Genomic DNA, 16,595 nt, shown 5'->3' on the forward strand with positions numbered 1-16,595 from the left:
TGTATTTAATTTATGTATTTATGAAAACCAAAACACTTTATCAAAACAAACACTATTTATTTTACTTATCTATCAAAACAAAATTTATTAACAAGCAATATGTATTTAATTTATGTACCAAAAATATTTTATTAATACATAGTAATTATTTATTTATCTATCAAAACAAAATACTTTATTTATTAAAACGAAACTGTATTTATTTTACTTATCAAAACAAAATATTTATTAAATCAAAACACTATTTTTATCTATCAAAATAAAATACTTTTATTAAAAAGCAATATGCATTTAATTCATTCATTTACCAAAAAAATACTTCATTAAAGCAAAGTAGTAATTATTTATATCTATCAAAACAAAATACAAAATGCACTTATTAAAATGAAACTGTATTTATTTTACTTATCAAAACAAAATATTTTATTTATTTAAACAAAACAGTTTATTTCTCAAAACAAAATACTTTATTAAAACAAAGTAGTAATTATTTATTCATTTTTCAAAACAAAATACTTTATTAAAACAAAACAGTTTATTTATACAAAATTGAGACCATAACGTTTGTATATTTTATTTAATATATCACATCATATTTGTATTATAAATTATTTTATATATTCTATTCTATAAACAAAATACTTTATCAAAACATTTATTAAAAAACAAACTTTATTTTATTTATCTATCAAAACAAAATACTTGTATGTATTAAAAACACTATGTATTTATTTTATTTAACAAAAACAAAACAAAATAACGCAAAAAATAACGGCATACTACAACACTATATGCTATTTTATATTTGCGAAAACACTTACTATATATATATATATATATATATATATATATATATATATATATATATATATATATATATATATATATATATATATATATATATATAATAAAACCGATTTTTGTGAGAAACAGGAAGAAACATGAGGCTGCACTCGAAGATCCTGTTTAGAAGCTGTTGAGATGAAATCATAAAAATAAAAAGCATGTTAACATCATAGTGATATTCACAATATTGGTCAATACCGCACTAGTTAGCACTAGTAATGAGTCTTCAGGCGTACAGCATCCAAACCACAGATCTCATTAATCAGCGGCGTGTTAAACTGTGCCGTGTGAGTCATGCCCTGGTCTGGCTTTTATTCCAGTATTAGTGTATATATTGACCGCCTGACGACTCTGTTACCAACGAATCATGTTTTCTCTCATTTCATTAGGGACCTACAGCTGGAGGATTTCATTGATCTGTACTGGCGCGATTACCCCTCATTCATCAAAACGTTCAAGGAGGCCTGCGTGATTGATCAAGGTACGAGCCGATCGATGCGGTCGGGACTCCTCATTAGCAGCTAAAGGCATTTCTATTCATTTACCAGACAGTGCTGACCTGTTAGGCGTTATGCTTCTAGCCTCATGTAGGGTTTGAGTGACAGGCCTTGTAGCGTTCTGTTGGTAGTCGACGCATAAAATAGACATGAAGTTTTATTTTTCAACATTGAGACTTGGTTAAAAGTCCCATTAAAAAGGTTTGTTCTCTCCTGTGTTGATGCATTTCCATTCGAAACGGGAAGTTAAGGCAGGAAGTATTTAAAGTCTTGTCTTTATGTATTTTGTGTACATGCATATTTTTTCAGAGTAGGCCAGTTTTTAACATTTTTTTTTTTTTCCTAGAATATAAATAATTTGTTTAATTTATAATATATTAATATATTTATATTAATTATTAAATATGTTTTAAAATTGTATTTTGTCAGATTTTTATAAATACTTGTTTTTTGATGCATTAACTGATCATAATTTCAATTTTTCATCATTTTAATCACCTTTTTGCTGTTCACCTAAATGGTCCTGCAGTGTATATTCCAAAGGTTTTATTTTTTAAAGAAATTAAGGCTTTTTTCAGCAAGTTTGCATTAAATTGATGTTTATTTCAAATAAACACTGTTCTATTGAACTTTGTATTTATCAAAAGTCTTGAAAAACAGTATCACAGTTTCTACAAAAATATGAAGCAGCACAACTGCTTTCAACAGTGATAATAATCATAAATGTTTCTTGAGCATCAAATCATCATATTAGAATGATTTCTGAAGGATCATGTGACACTGAAGACTGGAGTAATGATGCTGAAAATTCAGCTTTGATCACTGGAATAAATTACACTTTACTATATATTCACATAGAAATTTTATTTTAAATTGTAATAATATTTCACAATTTTTACTGTATTTTTAATCAAATAAATTCAGCTTTGATCACAGGAATAAATTACATTTTACAACATACTCACATAGAAAACAGCTATTTTAAATTGTAATAATATTTCACAATTTTTACTGTATTTTTAATCATAAATTCAGCTTTGATCACAGGAATAAATTACACTTTACTATATATTCACATAGAAAACAGCTATTTTAAATTGTAATAATATTTCACAATTTTTACTGTATTTTTAATCATAAATTCAGCTTTGATCACAGGAATAAATTACATTTTACAATATATTCACATAGAAAACTGCTATTTTAAATTGTAATAATGTTTCACAATTTTTACTGTATTTTTAATCAAATAAATTCAGCTTTGATCACAGGAATAAATTACATTTACAATATATTCACATAGAAAACTGCTATTTTAAATTGTAATAATATTTCACAATTTTTACTGTATTTTTAATCAAATAAATTCAGCTTTGATCACAGGAATAAATTACATTTTACAACATACTCACATAGAAAACAGCTATTTTAAATTGTAATAATATTTCACAATTTTTACTGTATTTTTAATCATAAATTCAGCTTTGATCACAGGAATAAATTACATTTTACAATATATTCACATAGAAAACTGCTATTTTAAATTGTAATAATGTTTCACAATTTTTACTGTATTTTTAATCAAATAAATTCAGCTTTGATCACAGGAATACATTACATTTACAATATATTCACATAGAAAACTGCTATTTTAAATTGTAATAATATTTCACAATTTTTACTGTATTTTTAATCAAATAAATTCAGGTTTGATCACAGGAATAAATTACATTTTACAACACATTCACATAGAAAACAGCTATTTTAAATTGTAGTAATATTTCACAAATTTTACTGTATTTTTAATCAAATAAATTCAGATTTGATCACAGGAATGAATTACACTTTGCTATATATTCACATAGAAATTTTATTTTAAATTGTAGTAATATTTCACAAATTTTACTGTATTTTTAATCAAATAAATTCAGCTTTGATCACAGGAATAAATTACATTTTACAACACATTCACATAGAAAACAGCTATTTTAAATTGTAGTAATATTTCACAATTTTTACTGTATTTTTAATCAAATAAATTCAGCTTTGATCACAGGAATAAATTACATTTTACAACACTCACATAGAAAACAGCTATTTTAAATTGTAATAATATTTCACAATTTTTACTGTATTTTTAATCATAAATTCAGCTTTGATCACAGGAATAAATTACACTTTACTATATATTCACATCGAAAACAGCTATTTTAAATTGTAGTAATATTTCACAAATTTTACTGTATTTTTAATCAAATAAATTCAGGTTTGATCACAGGAATAAATGACATTTTACAACATACATAGAAAACAGCTATTTTAAATTGTAGTAATATTTCACAAATTTTACTGTATTTTTAATCAAATAAATTCAGCTTTGATCACAGGAACAAATTACACTTTACTATATATTCACAAAGAAAACTGCTATTTTAAATTGTAATAATATTTCACAATTTTTACTGTATTTTTAATCAAATAAATTCAGCTTTCATCACAGGAATAAATTACATTTTACTACATATTCACATAGAAAACAGCTATTTTAAATTGTAATAATATTTCACAATTTTTACTGTATTTTAAATAAATGCAGCCTGATAAGAGACTTCTTTCAAAAACGTAACAAAATTTTTCTGACTCCATAATCATTTTTAAAGAAATATAAACAGCTCTGTATTGCTTGTCGCTCAGCTTTACATGTCATGTCGTCCATCCGTGTGCAGCTCAGATGGAGCTGATGACTTGGCCGGTGTTCCTGAACGGAGAGGTCCCGTGTGTGTTCAGCTGGCTCAGTCGCTGTCTCCGAGGGCAAGATGTGGCGCCTTTTCCTTATCTGCCCGGCATCTGCGAGAGAACCAAACTACTGGTGCTGGTAAGGAACAAAATACCACTGAAAAGTTAAGTCTTTATGCCTGGTTTTATAGGTCCAGTCCAGCCATATTCTAAAACCCAATACACTCCTGACAAATTCAGGTAGTCACGTCTTTCTCTAGTAGGGGTTTGAGACATTCATTTTTGTTCTACTTTATGAATTTGACAACAATACTCAAGCACTGTAAAAGGATTTGCCACAAACTCAACTGACAGGCTTCTCTCCTGTATGATTTCATACGAGTCTCTTCAGACAGATCGCGTTTGAATGCGCGTTCGCGTTTTACTTTCGCTTTCTATTTCGCGATTGTGCACACTCTGAATACGGAGCGGTGGTGCTGAGCATGTATTCTACAAGATAAGACATTTATCAGACGCTTTTTAGACTCTCTGTTGTGCAACGAATCCTCCGCCATAGTCTCGTCAGTCATCTCGCCACTTACTCTCGTCACGTGATCAGTGAACGTGCGACTCTGCTCCTCATGTTGGATGGAAATGAAGCGACCGCTATCCAACTGAATTAAATGGCTTTTATTTCTATAAAAAGCAAAATGACAGTGGAGGCGTAATGTAAATGGGTCATTGACGAATAAGGTTTTTAAAAAAATAATGGAGATATAATTAATTTTGAAGTTTTATTAAGTGTTAACAATGAGATTGTGGTTTTTATAATCAATTAACACTGATTTTTACAAGATGGACAAAATTTGTCACCAAAAAAGTCATTCGGTTTAACCAAAATTTCAGTTTTACTGAATGACGATATTTTCAATCAATGCTAACAGGCTGATATCTAGCTAGCTAGCAAAAGAACAATCAAACATTTTATATTTAGTACAAGTTTTTAAAATATTCCAACATTTTCCATGTTTTATAGCGGTTGCACCGAATGATCTGATGTTTCGGGACATGCGTATGATCAAGAGAAAACATGAATTTATCAAATAGTTAAGAGAGAGTTAGTTACTTTGCTTCATGATCATGTGGTCCTTTGCAGGTGTCTGAATGATGTCACATCCTGTCACATGAGCACCTGACTTTATGCAAAATGGTCCCTTTATATTGGTTACTCCAAATGACATCAATAAAATTAATTTTTCCGGACATTCTTTCTCATAACAAAGCAACGACTTCTACACATAATTTTGACATCATTTTGCACTATGTTGATATATGATGTTATAAAATCATGCCAGAATAAAAAATATATACATTTATTACATTTTAACGGTTGGACGGTTAAATCGAATGACTTTTTGACACTTCAAAATCTTTAAAATCCCTTTATATGAAGCAAAATATAATTAAAATCTTTTGGATTCAATAAAAGAGATCTAGTTGTACTACCTTACATACTTTGGATGTCATATCTTTGTTTTTTATAATTATTATTAAGGCCTTTGGACAAAAATGTAATTGACCCAAATGTAGCGATGGCATATTCTATCCTAATTTCACCCTCACACTCCGTCATGGCAATATCACGAGACAGCTTTTCACCTCATGGAGAAATCATATTTTAATCTCACCCCTATTCTGTAGATGTTCTACAGTGCGACCAATTTACTTCGATTCACTTTGAACACTTGAGTCAGTTTTTTTAGTGATTCATTCAGTCCCAAACTCAAAAGTTACTAGTTTGAATCAGTCTGACCAATCTTTGACTGAATAATCTCAGTGAATCAGTCAGAGTGGTTATCTGACTCACGTATTAAACTGCAAACTGTCATTACTTCCAGTGAAGTCCACCTCAAACGGCTTGTGAAACTTAAATTAATATCATTACTGACTGCTGACTGAAAACATGTATTTAGTGGTTGATATTATGGTAATTTAAGGGATAGACTCTTGCATTTAAATCAGGTTGTCACTTCAGAAACATTTTGGGGTCCCTTTTTTTAATGTTTCTGAAAAAAGTCTCTTTTGCTCACTGAGGCTTCGTTTATGTGATCAAAAATACAGTAAAATCAGTAATATTGTGAAATATTTTTACAATTTAAAATAACTGTTTTCTATTTTAATATATACTACCAGTCAAAAGTTTGGGAACATTACTATTTTTAATGTTTTTGAACAAAGTCTCTTCTGCTCATTAAGGCTGCATTTATTTCATAATAAATACAGAAAAAACAATAATATTGTGAAATATTATTACAATTTAAAATTATGGTTTTCTATTTTAATATACTTTAAAATATAATTTATTTTTGTGATCAAAGCTGAATTTTCAGCATCATTACTCCAGTCTTCAGTGTCACATGATCCTTATTATTATTTTTTTATTTTATTATTATTTTATTTTATTTTATTTTATTTTATTTTATTTTATTTTATTTTATTTTATTATTTTATTTTATTTTATTTTATTTACAGCTTTCAGCTAGTTGCCAAGGCAGGCAACATTTCAAAATTTTCATTTAGCTGAAGTTTTTCATCTTATTTTATTTTATTTTATTATTTTATTTTATTTTATTTTATTTTATTTTATTTTATTTTATTTACAGCTTTCAGCTAGTTGCCAAGGCAGGCAACATTTCAAAATTTTCATTTAGCTGAAGTTTTTCATTTTATTTTATTTTATTTTATTTTATTTATTTTATTTTATTTTATTTTATTTTATTTACAGCTTTCAGCTAGTTGCCAAGGCAGGCAACATTTCAAAATTTTCATTTAGCTGAAGTTTTTCATCTAATTTTATTTATTTTATTTTATTTTATTTTATTTTATTTTATTTTATTTTATTTTATTTTATTTTATTTTATTTTATTTTATTTTATTTTATTTTATTTTATTTTATTTTATTTTATTTTAACAAAAAATCTGTTTCAGCTAGTTGCCCAAGGCTGGTAGTGTTAAAATGCAAAGCTGAATTTTCTCTCACATGATCTTTCATGAATCATACGCTGATTAAATTATAAATGTCTTTATTTCGATCAATTTAATGCATCCTCACTGAATTCTTTCAAACGAAATGAAGGGTCGTGTCACTGCTGATGCCCAACAGGGGGCGTTAGCACTGAGCAGAGGAGCTGGGTGTCGTGCCCTTGCCTCACACACATGTTCTGTGGAAATGTCAAGCAGTTAGATGGCAAAGTGCTGCAAGCTAATCATAATGACATTTTGCGAGCACCGAGTCGTCCCTGGGCGTCCTCCGTGTCCTGCGAGCAGCAGTGATGCCCCTCCTTAATTAGTCCGTGGAAGTGGTGGGCTGAATCACTGGAGAGGGCGATACGAGGGGTCACGGGCGTCATGGTGTGTGTGTTTGTTTTGTACTTCCTTCCATCAGGCAAAGTGAAGTGACGCACAACCCCACTGAGGTGCTGACGAATCGTTACTCCATTATGGGCTGTGTTTACCCCACCGTTCCCGTCCCTTAGATTAGAGTCCAGAACATTACAGCATCCATTTAATCCCTCTATACTTAAACTACACTCTCTCTCTCTCTCTCTCTCTCTCTCTCTCTCTTTTCCAACCACTTTCTTTCTCTCCATTACATTTTGTGGTAATTGATAAGGAAAGCATCAGCATTGCTGTGCCTCATGCGTGGAGTTGTGGTTTTGTTGAGCAGGTTTTGAGGAGAGGGGCGCTGATAATACTTTTTGAAGCTATCAGACTTGAGATTTTCACCTGTTTGGATGTTTAGACTGGAGAAATACTCAATTAGACATTGAAGAAGGCACCAGAATATCACAGAGACTTTTTTGAAGCTGCTTTAGATGGTCTGTTCAGATGTTTAAAGAACCAGTCTGATGATATAAGCACTTGTTAGGAAGTGTCACTGGATGTATATATATTCAGATTTCAGAGTTTTGATTAGTGTTATGTACTGTTATAGTTTCATTAAAGGGATAGTTCACACAAAAATGAAAATTTACTCAAGCCATCCTAGGTGTATATGACTATCTTCTTTCAGACGAACACAATCTTTAAAAATATTCTGGCTCTTCCAAGCTTTATAATGGGAGTGAATGGAGGGTGAGATTTTGAAGGCCAAAAAAGCACATCCATCCATCATAAATATAATCCATACGACTCCAGGGGGTTAATAAAGACCTTCTGAAGAGAAGCGATGAGTTTTTGTAAGAAAAATATCCATATTTATAACTTTATAAAGTAAAATATCTAGCTTTCGGCAGACGAGCGTACGCATACTGCGCCACGAGTAACTCGATGCGTACAGTCGTCTGCTGGAAGATAGTTATTAAATGTTTTAGTTTTAAATATGGATATTTTTCTTACAAAAATGCATTGCTTCGCTTCAGAATTTATTTTATTTTATTTTCAAAAAATCAGTTTTGGTTAGTTGCCAAGGCAGGCAACATTTCAATTTTTATTCATCTGAAGTTTTTCATCTATTTTTTTATTTTTATTTTATTTTATTTATAATTTTAATTTATTCAATAAACTAAAAATCAGTTTCAGCTAGTTGCCCAAAGCAGGCAACATTTCATATTTTATATATTTTTCAATTTAATTTAATTAATGAAAAATCAGTTTCAGCTAGTTGCCAAGGCAGGCAACATTTCAAAATTTTAATTTAGCTGAAATTTTTAAGTTAATTTTATTTGTATTTATTTTATTTTTATTTTTATTTTATTTTATTTGTAAAATAATTTTTATTTTATTATTTTTTTATTTTATTATTTTTTTATTTTATGTTATTTTATTAACGAAAAATCAGTTTCAGCTAGTTGCCAAATCAGGTAACATTTCGTATTTTATTTTATTTTATTTTATTTTATTTTATTTTATTTTATTTTATTTTATTTTATTTATTTTATTTTTTATTTTATTTTATTTTATTTTATTTTTTTATTTTATTTTATTTTATTTTATTTACAAAAAATCTGTTTCAGCTAGTTGCCAAGGCAGACAACATTTCAATTTTCATTTAGCTGTAGTTTTTCATCTAATTTATTTTATTTTATTTTATTTTATTTTATTTTATTTTATTTTATTTTATTTTTTTAATTTATTCAGTTAATCAGTTTCAGGTAGTTGCCCAAGGCAGGCAACATTTTCATATTTTATGTTTTTTTTTTAAATTTAATTTAATTTGATTTTATTAACGAAAAATCAGTTTCAGCTAGTTGCCCATGGCAGGCAAAATATATAAAGATATATAAATATATAAAGGCAGGGAACATTTCATATTTTATATATTTTTTTTATTTTATTATTTTAATTTAATTTAATTTAATTTCAATTTCAATTAACAAAGTTGTAATAGTTTTAGTTAACAATATCATCACGATAAAATTTCCTAATTTCTTAAGTGCATTTTGCTGAATTTAGTTACATTCCTTTTTCTTTTTTATTCGTTTGTTTTTAAAAAATATTCCTAAACACTTTTAATTTCCCAGCTGCATCTGAAATAGTTGTGAGTGAGCGGCGTATCACCTGTGCTGCGGTTGTGAAGCATGCAGTCATGCGTGTGGTCGATGACTTCACTCCTGCATCGCGTCATGATGAAACATGTTCGCTCTCCCCCCCCCACACGACCAGACAGAGTGACTGTCATGACAAACCAAAACCACACAGGTGCTGTCCCACTGCTAATACTGTCTTCCTCCGTCTGTCTCAGAGCTATGCCCTGTACGTGGTCGGTGATGAGGACGCCATCTCCACAAACGTGCTGAAGTACCTCTCCCGGCTGTCAGCAGGTGGGCTTTGAGAGGGCTGCTGAGGGCGTCTTTACTGTCAGCATGTGCACTGATGAATTAATTTATGTATTATACACAAATATAGAAATTTTGCCCAATATTGATACCATAAATTTGGAAGCATCAAAACTACCTACAGCTGTACTCTGATCTTGAGGCTGGACTAAATTGAAAATTATGTTCTCCTTTTTCAGTGTAAATCCATTAGTTATTTTAGAATATTGAAATAATTTTCCACATAACCTTTTTCTTGAAAGTAGTTGTGTAAATAGTACAGTAATTCTGGGACAAAATAAGCGCTGATTATGTTTCCATGTTGGCACCTATTCGGACCAATGCTGATTTAAATAATTATTGGGTGATACAGTTATATGTGTATCCCAGGTAGTATGACTTTTCTTAAGAGCTTATAAAATGACCAGCATATTTTGCTTATTTTTTTCCTGAAATGCATTTATTTACACAAAAATACAGTAAAAATTGTGAAATATTATTACAATGTAAATCAGCTGTTTTCTACGTGAATATATAGTAAAATGCAATATATTTCTGTGATCAAAGCTGAATTTTCAGCATCATTACTCCAGTCTTCAGTGTCACATGATCCTTCAGAAATCATTCTAATTTTCCTTATTAGAATTTTTTTTTTTTTTCCCCATATAATTCACAGGTCAATTTTAAGCTTTTTCACTTTTATTTATATCATATACATTATACAATAAATCAAAACATCCAAGTACAAAACCCAGGAAAAAAGAAGATAAAAAGTTTTTTTGACTTCTATACATGTATATAAAAATTTTAATTTTAATTATTTAATTTTTTAAAATAAAAAAATAATTTCTTTTATTTATTTATTATTATTTTATTTTATCATTTTATTTATTTAAAAATAGTGTTTTTGACATATAGATATATGTTAATTTTAATTTGTAATTGTTTAATTTCAATTTTAAACATTTAAATAAAAATTAAATTAAATTTATTTGAATTTTATATTCATTTCACTTACTGCTATTATTTTAATTTTAGTTTTATTGCTTATTTTTTATTTTAATTTACATTTTTAATTTAAAAAATAAAATAAATTATTTAAATTTTAGTTTTTATTCATTTCACTTACTGTTATTTAAATTTTTTTTAATTTTAATTTGTATTTATTATGTAGTTTATTTTTAAACATCATTCATGTGAAATGGAAACCTTTTCTAACATTATAAACATCCTAACTTTCACTTTTGATCAATTTAATCCATCCTTGCTGAATAAAAGCATTAATTTCTCTAAAAGTGAAGAGAAAGTGAATTATATGAAAAATATATATATACATTTTTTTTCATATTATTCACTTTCACTTGAGGTCAATTTTGAGCTTATTCACTTATAATAAATGAAAACATCCAAGTTCATTTGATAACACCAAAACCAGATAAAAAGTGTTTTTGACTCGTGTATATGAATGACCATGAAGTTTTTGGTCCATGTTTTCACAGGGCAAAAGAAAAACACGTGCGATCCTTTTCTGAGAAGGTACGTATGGTTCATGAATGTTGTCATGTGCCTTGTGTTTGTTTTTGTAGATAAGTGCCGGCTCATTAGTTCTAGTCAGCTGATGCAGTCCTCCGGTGTTTGATTGTGGGGTGTGTTCCACAGGCAGAGCGGCGTGAAGCCCGCACCTTCGTCCGGATGCCTGGCCGAGAAGCTGGTGGTGTGGTTGACCTCCGCAGGTCAGAGCGGTTCCAGAAACACAGCACAACCTGCTGATCCAAAAACACGCTCAACACACGTACACACTGCAAACATGCTCCTCTGCCATGACAGTAGAAATTTCCATTGTGTTTATCCCAGAATCCCAGGATCAACCGTCTCAGATCCTGCAGCGTTTGTTGGTTTACTTTAGTTCATGTTAGCTTAGTTATATAAGATCTTTAAACTTTGTCACGAGGGCCATGTGACTGTACACATGCTTGTTTTGACCTCAGGATTTACTCTGAAGGATCTGGAGTCGGTCCCGTTTGGTGTGGCTCTGCCCATCAGAGACGCCATCTACCAGTGCAGAGAACACCCCTGCTCTGATTGGTCTGAGGAGGTCTGCGCTCTGATTGGACGACAGGACCTGACCAAGCAAGCTCACAAAGTCACCCTAGCCAATCGCAAATCGGTGAGGAAGTGAATCAAATGTAAAGATCTTGCTTACATGTATTGCAGCACATTTAGTTCTGAACTCCACTGATGACCTTTATTTTTTTGCATTTGTTGTTTTAGTATTATTTATGTAGTATTAAATTATTTATTAATATTTTGACTTGGCTTTATTATTTTCAGTCTTTTATTTTCATTTTATTTTATTTTATTTTACTTAATGAGCATGATTTTTTTAATAGTTTTAGTTCATAATTACTAGATAAAATGTCTAAAACTATCCTGTATTAAAATATTTATTATTGTTTTGACTTACTTTATTATTTTCAGTCTTTATTTTCATTTTAGTTGAAGTTTTAGTGAACTTGCTATGTGCTTTTCTATATTTCTGTATAGTCCTGTTTTATTTCATGTTTATGAACTTTTGTATTTCAACAAACTTATTAAGTTTGAATTTTTCATATTTGTTTTATTTATTTTTTTTTCCACTTACCGTACATGATTTTTAATAGTTTAGTTAACAGTAACAACACTGTTTATTACTAGATAAAATGTAAACTGTTGTATTAAAGTATTTATTAATATTTTGACTTAGCTTAATTATTTTCAGTCTTTATTTTTCATTTTAGTTTAATTTTTAATAATTATGTATGTGCTTTTTTATATTTCTGTACAGTCCTGTTTTATTTCAGCTTTTTTTCAACTTAAACTCATTTATTAAGGTTTTTAAGGTTGAATTTTTCATATATTTTTTATTTTATTTATTTATTTGTATTATATTTTTTATTTTAATTTTTAATTTTACTTTTAATTTTAAATTATTTCACTTACCGTTATTATTAGTATTATTATTGTTATTATTTTAATGTTTAATTTTAATTTTTAATTAAAACAAAAATGTAATTATTTTTTTTACATTATATTTTAATTTTACTTTTAATTTTAAGTTATATTTTATTTTAAAAATTAAAGTTAAATTTAAAAATTAAAATTACATTTTAAATTAAATTAAATTAAAATTAAAATAACGGTAAATGGAAAAAATGTATTTTACTTTTAGATTAAATTTTTTTTATTTTTTTTTATTTTCTGACAATTTTAAGTTATATTTTATTTTAAAAATTAAAATAAAATTATAAAAAAATAAATATGAATTATATTTTAAATAAAATTAAATAAAAATAATAAAAATAACAGTAAGTGATTAAAAATACAAATTTATTTTACTTTTAATTTTATTTTTAATTTTTAATTTTAATTAATTTTGAAATATTTTTTTTAAATAATTTTTATTTTAAAATTTATTTTTATTTAAAAAAATTTTTTTTTTTAATTATTTTTATTTATAATTTAAATTTTTATTTATTTCACTTACCGTACATGATTTTTTAATAGTTTTAGTTAACACTAACAACAGTTTATTACTAGATCAAATGTAAACTATCCTGAATTAAGACACTATCAACAAAGCTGCGTAACTGTCTTTAACTGTTGAAGTTAATTTCATTTTGGTTGTGCTCGAAATTAAAAGTTAGACTCATATTCATGTACTCGTACTTGCTTATTCATTATCATGCAAAGTATCACATAGAAACCCTAGGACACGTAACACGGGTCAAAAACGATGTTGTCTCCTGGGTAGTGGCAGTTCTGAAAGTAACTGTTCATCTACTGTCTCAAACATGGCATTTCAGAGCGGTATTTTCTCATTTTAGAAAGTGTAATTACAGTAATTGTGAAGTGGAGTGAATGCTGCATTAAAGGAACTGAAGGCTGTGTATTCAGTGTGTTTGTGTTTGCCCCAGACGGTCGGTCTGAACGTGATGCTTGAGCCGCCAGTGACCAGCGATGCGGATGAGGAGGAGGACGGCATGACGGACCTGCGCCCGGAGGTGACGGGGCTGATCTGGAGTCAGGATCTGAGGGTGCAGGAGGTCCGGCGTCTGCTCCAGAGCTCCAGACCTGTCCGGGTCAATGTGCCCCACCTGCCTGAAGTCAGTGACCACGAGTACATCGAGGAGAAGGAGAACAAGTGAGCGCGCTCCGCTCATGTCTGCCTGACGGTGACGGTGTGGAGATCACGTCATCATTGCTCTTGTTTTTGTTGCAGGCTGCTGCAGTTGTGCCAGCGCACCATGTCTCTTCCGGTGGGGCGCGGACTCTTCACACTCTTCTCATACCACCCTGTGCCGACCGAACCACTCCCTGTGCCAAAACTCAACCTGACTGGTACTCATAACCAGCGCCCATGCTTTGAAGCTTTCTAATGAACACTTACAGGGCTAGCAAAACTGTTTTTAAGAGTTTGGTTGGCAGCAACTGTGACCAGAACCCAGCGTTATATCTTTCACTCCATCTTCAACGATTTCATGTCCGTTAACCCTTAAAGACCTAGAGCATTTTTGGGGCTCCTGACTCGCCTGCACTTTTCTCTGGTTTTCTAACCCATTCTAGCAGTCAGCATCAAGTGCCATATATCATTTTAAACAGGACAACTTGAAGTTTCAGTTTAGCTCATTTAAAGTGCCAATTTTACATTTATTTTGTCTGAGAATGGATAAAAAAATATTTTTTTAAATTTTATTTATTTATATTATATTTAAATATTTTAATTTTTAATTTAATTTTTTTTTTAATTTTAATTTAATTCACTTACTATTATTATTATTGTTGTTGTTGTTGTTATTTTTAAGTTTTTTTGTATTTTACATTTTTTTTTTATTTTACTTTTAATTTTAATTTTACTTTTTACTTTATTTTAATTTTACTTTTAAGTTATATTTTATTTTAAAAATTAAAATTACATTTTAAATAAAATAACATTTAAAATAATAATAATAATAATAATAATAATAATAATAATAGCAACAGTAAGTGATAAAAATAAAAATGTATTTTACTTTTTAATTTTAATTTAATTTTAATTTTTACTTTATTTTAATTTAAAAAAATTAAAATTACATTTTAAATAAAATAAAATTTAAAATAATAATAATAATAATAACAGTAAATGATAAAAATAAAAATAAACATTTATTTTACTTTTAATTTTAATTTGTACTTTTTTATTGTAATTTTACTTTTAATTTTAAGTTATATTTTATTTTAAAAATTAAAATTGTTTAAATTTTTTTTATTTTTTTCTGAGATGCATAAAAAATTAAAAATAAAATTAAAAATAATAATAATATTAATAATAATAATAATAACAGTAAGTGATAAAAATAAAAAATAAACATTTATTTTACTTTTAATTTTATTTAAGTTTTCATTTTTTTAATTTTATGTTATATTTTATTTTAATTGTATTTTATTTTAATTTTATTAAAATTAAAAATTAAAATTAAATTATAAAAAAATTAAAATTAATATAATAATAATAATAACAGTAAATGATAAAAATAAAAATAAGCATTTATTTTACTTTTAATTCAATTTTTAAATGTTTTATATTTTTTTATTTAAATTAAAATGAATAACGTAACTCCTGACTCGACTGCACTTTTCTCTGGTTTTCTAACCATTCTAGCAGTCAGCATCAAGTGCCATATATCATTTTAAACAGGACAACTTGAACTTTCAGTTTAGCTCATTTAACGTGCCAATTTTACATTTATTTTGTCTGAGAATGGATAAAATTCCCAGAATTTCAAAAAAACGCCAGCAAATCTATAAACAGTGCGTTATATTTGGATGTTTTAAACTTTCAGATGAAATTTGTCTAAATGTAACAATCTCTAAGCAAGTTATAGCCGTTTGTTACAATATTGCTCTAGATAAAACTACAATATTACTCTTTAGGAATAAACAGGTGCACTTTATTTATTGATAATGTGTGTCCAAAAAAGACTAGGGAGCAAAATTAATACAAAAAAAATGTTTTTGAGTTTTTCACGTCAGATCAGCTAGATGCACAGAATGTGGGAAAACAATTAAAGACACCGGAACATCATCAAATTTTATGAGACATCGCATAAAAATGATAAAATATGTTGTTAAAATATGAACAAAAAAAAAATAATCTAGACTTTAAACCTAGCACTACGTTTAATCAATCTTTTTGTATTATATGCAGATTTTCTGTTTCTTAATGTGTCCATAAGAGAGAGAGATAGAGATGTTAATCCATTTATTACTTAAAGCTCATATTTTAATGTATCACAATCAGCATGTGTAGAGTTTTCAATTGACATTTCGTTAAACATTCCGAAGTTTGATATTTTCTGATAATGACTGTTGTCACTAACAACGAAGCTGGATAACAAACCGTGACTCACTGGCGCCATCTTGCGTCCAGTTAGCGACTGTATTGAAAACAACTACTCGTGTTGCCAGGACGACTGTTTTGTACATTGTAATGGATTATAAAGCAGCAAACTGGATGTACATTATCCCTTACATCATAGGACCTTAATTTCTAATAAAGCAGATGATAGAAAGATGATATTATTTTGTCTATATAATACAACTAGGATAAAAAAAAATAGGATTTGATTATGAGAATTTTTTTTTTTTTTTTTTTTAATGACTCGAGATTCGACTCGGACTCCAGATAAAAGACTCGTGAACATCT

General features: G+C 28.2%; 1 protein-coding gene across 3 annotated transcripts in view; it reads left to right on the forward strand.

The window, feature by feature from the left end:
- anapc1 (anaphase promoting complex subunit 1) overlaps positions 1 to 16,595 on the forward strand; it is an 84,239-nt gene that overhangs the window by 28,666 nt on the left and 38,978 nt on the right. For all 3 annotated transcript variants that reach the window (XM_048203882.1, XM_048203884.1, XM_048203883.1), the window contains exons 20-27: positions 1,236 to 1,327; positions 4,070 to 4,218; positions 9,802 to 9,880; positions 11,374 to 11,410; positions 11,534 to 11,607; positions 11,863 to 12,041; positions 13,828 to 14,054; positions 14,133 to 14,251. In XM_048203882.1, the coding sequence (XP_048059839.1) occupies positions 1,236 to 1,327; positions 4,070 to 4,218; positions 9,802 to 9,880; positions 11,374 to 11,410; positions 11,534 to 11,607; positions 11,863 to 12,041; positions 13,828 to 14,054; positions 14,133 to 14,251 (956 nt within the window). The remainder of the gene's footprint in view (positions 1 to 1,235; positions 1,328 to 4,069; positions 4,219 to 9,801; positions 9,881 to 11,373; positions 11,411 to 11,533; positions 11,608 to 11,862; positions 12,042 to 13,827; positions 14,055 to 14,132; positions 14,252 to 16,595) is intronic.

The sequence above is a fragment of the Megalobrama amblycephala genome, linkage group LG10 (genome assembly GCF_018812025.1).
Source record: "Megalobrama amblycephala isolate DHTTF-2021 linkage group LG10, ASM1881202v1, whole genome shotgun sequence".
Lineage (NCBI taxonomy): Eukaryota > Metazoa > Chordata > Actinopteri > Cypriniformes > Xenocyprididae > Megalobrama > Megalobrama amblycephala.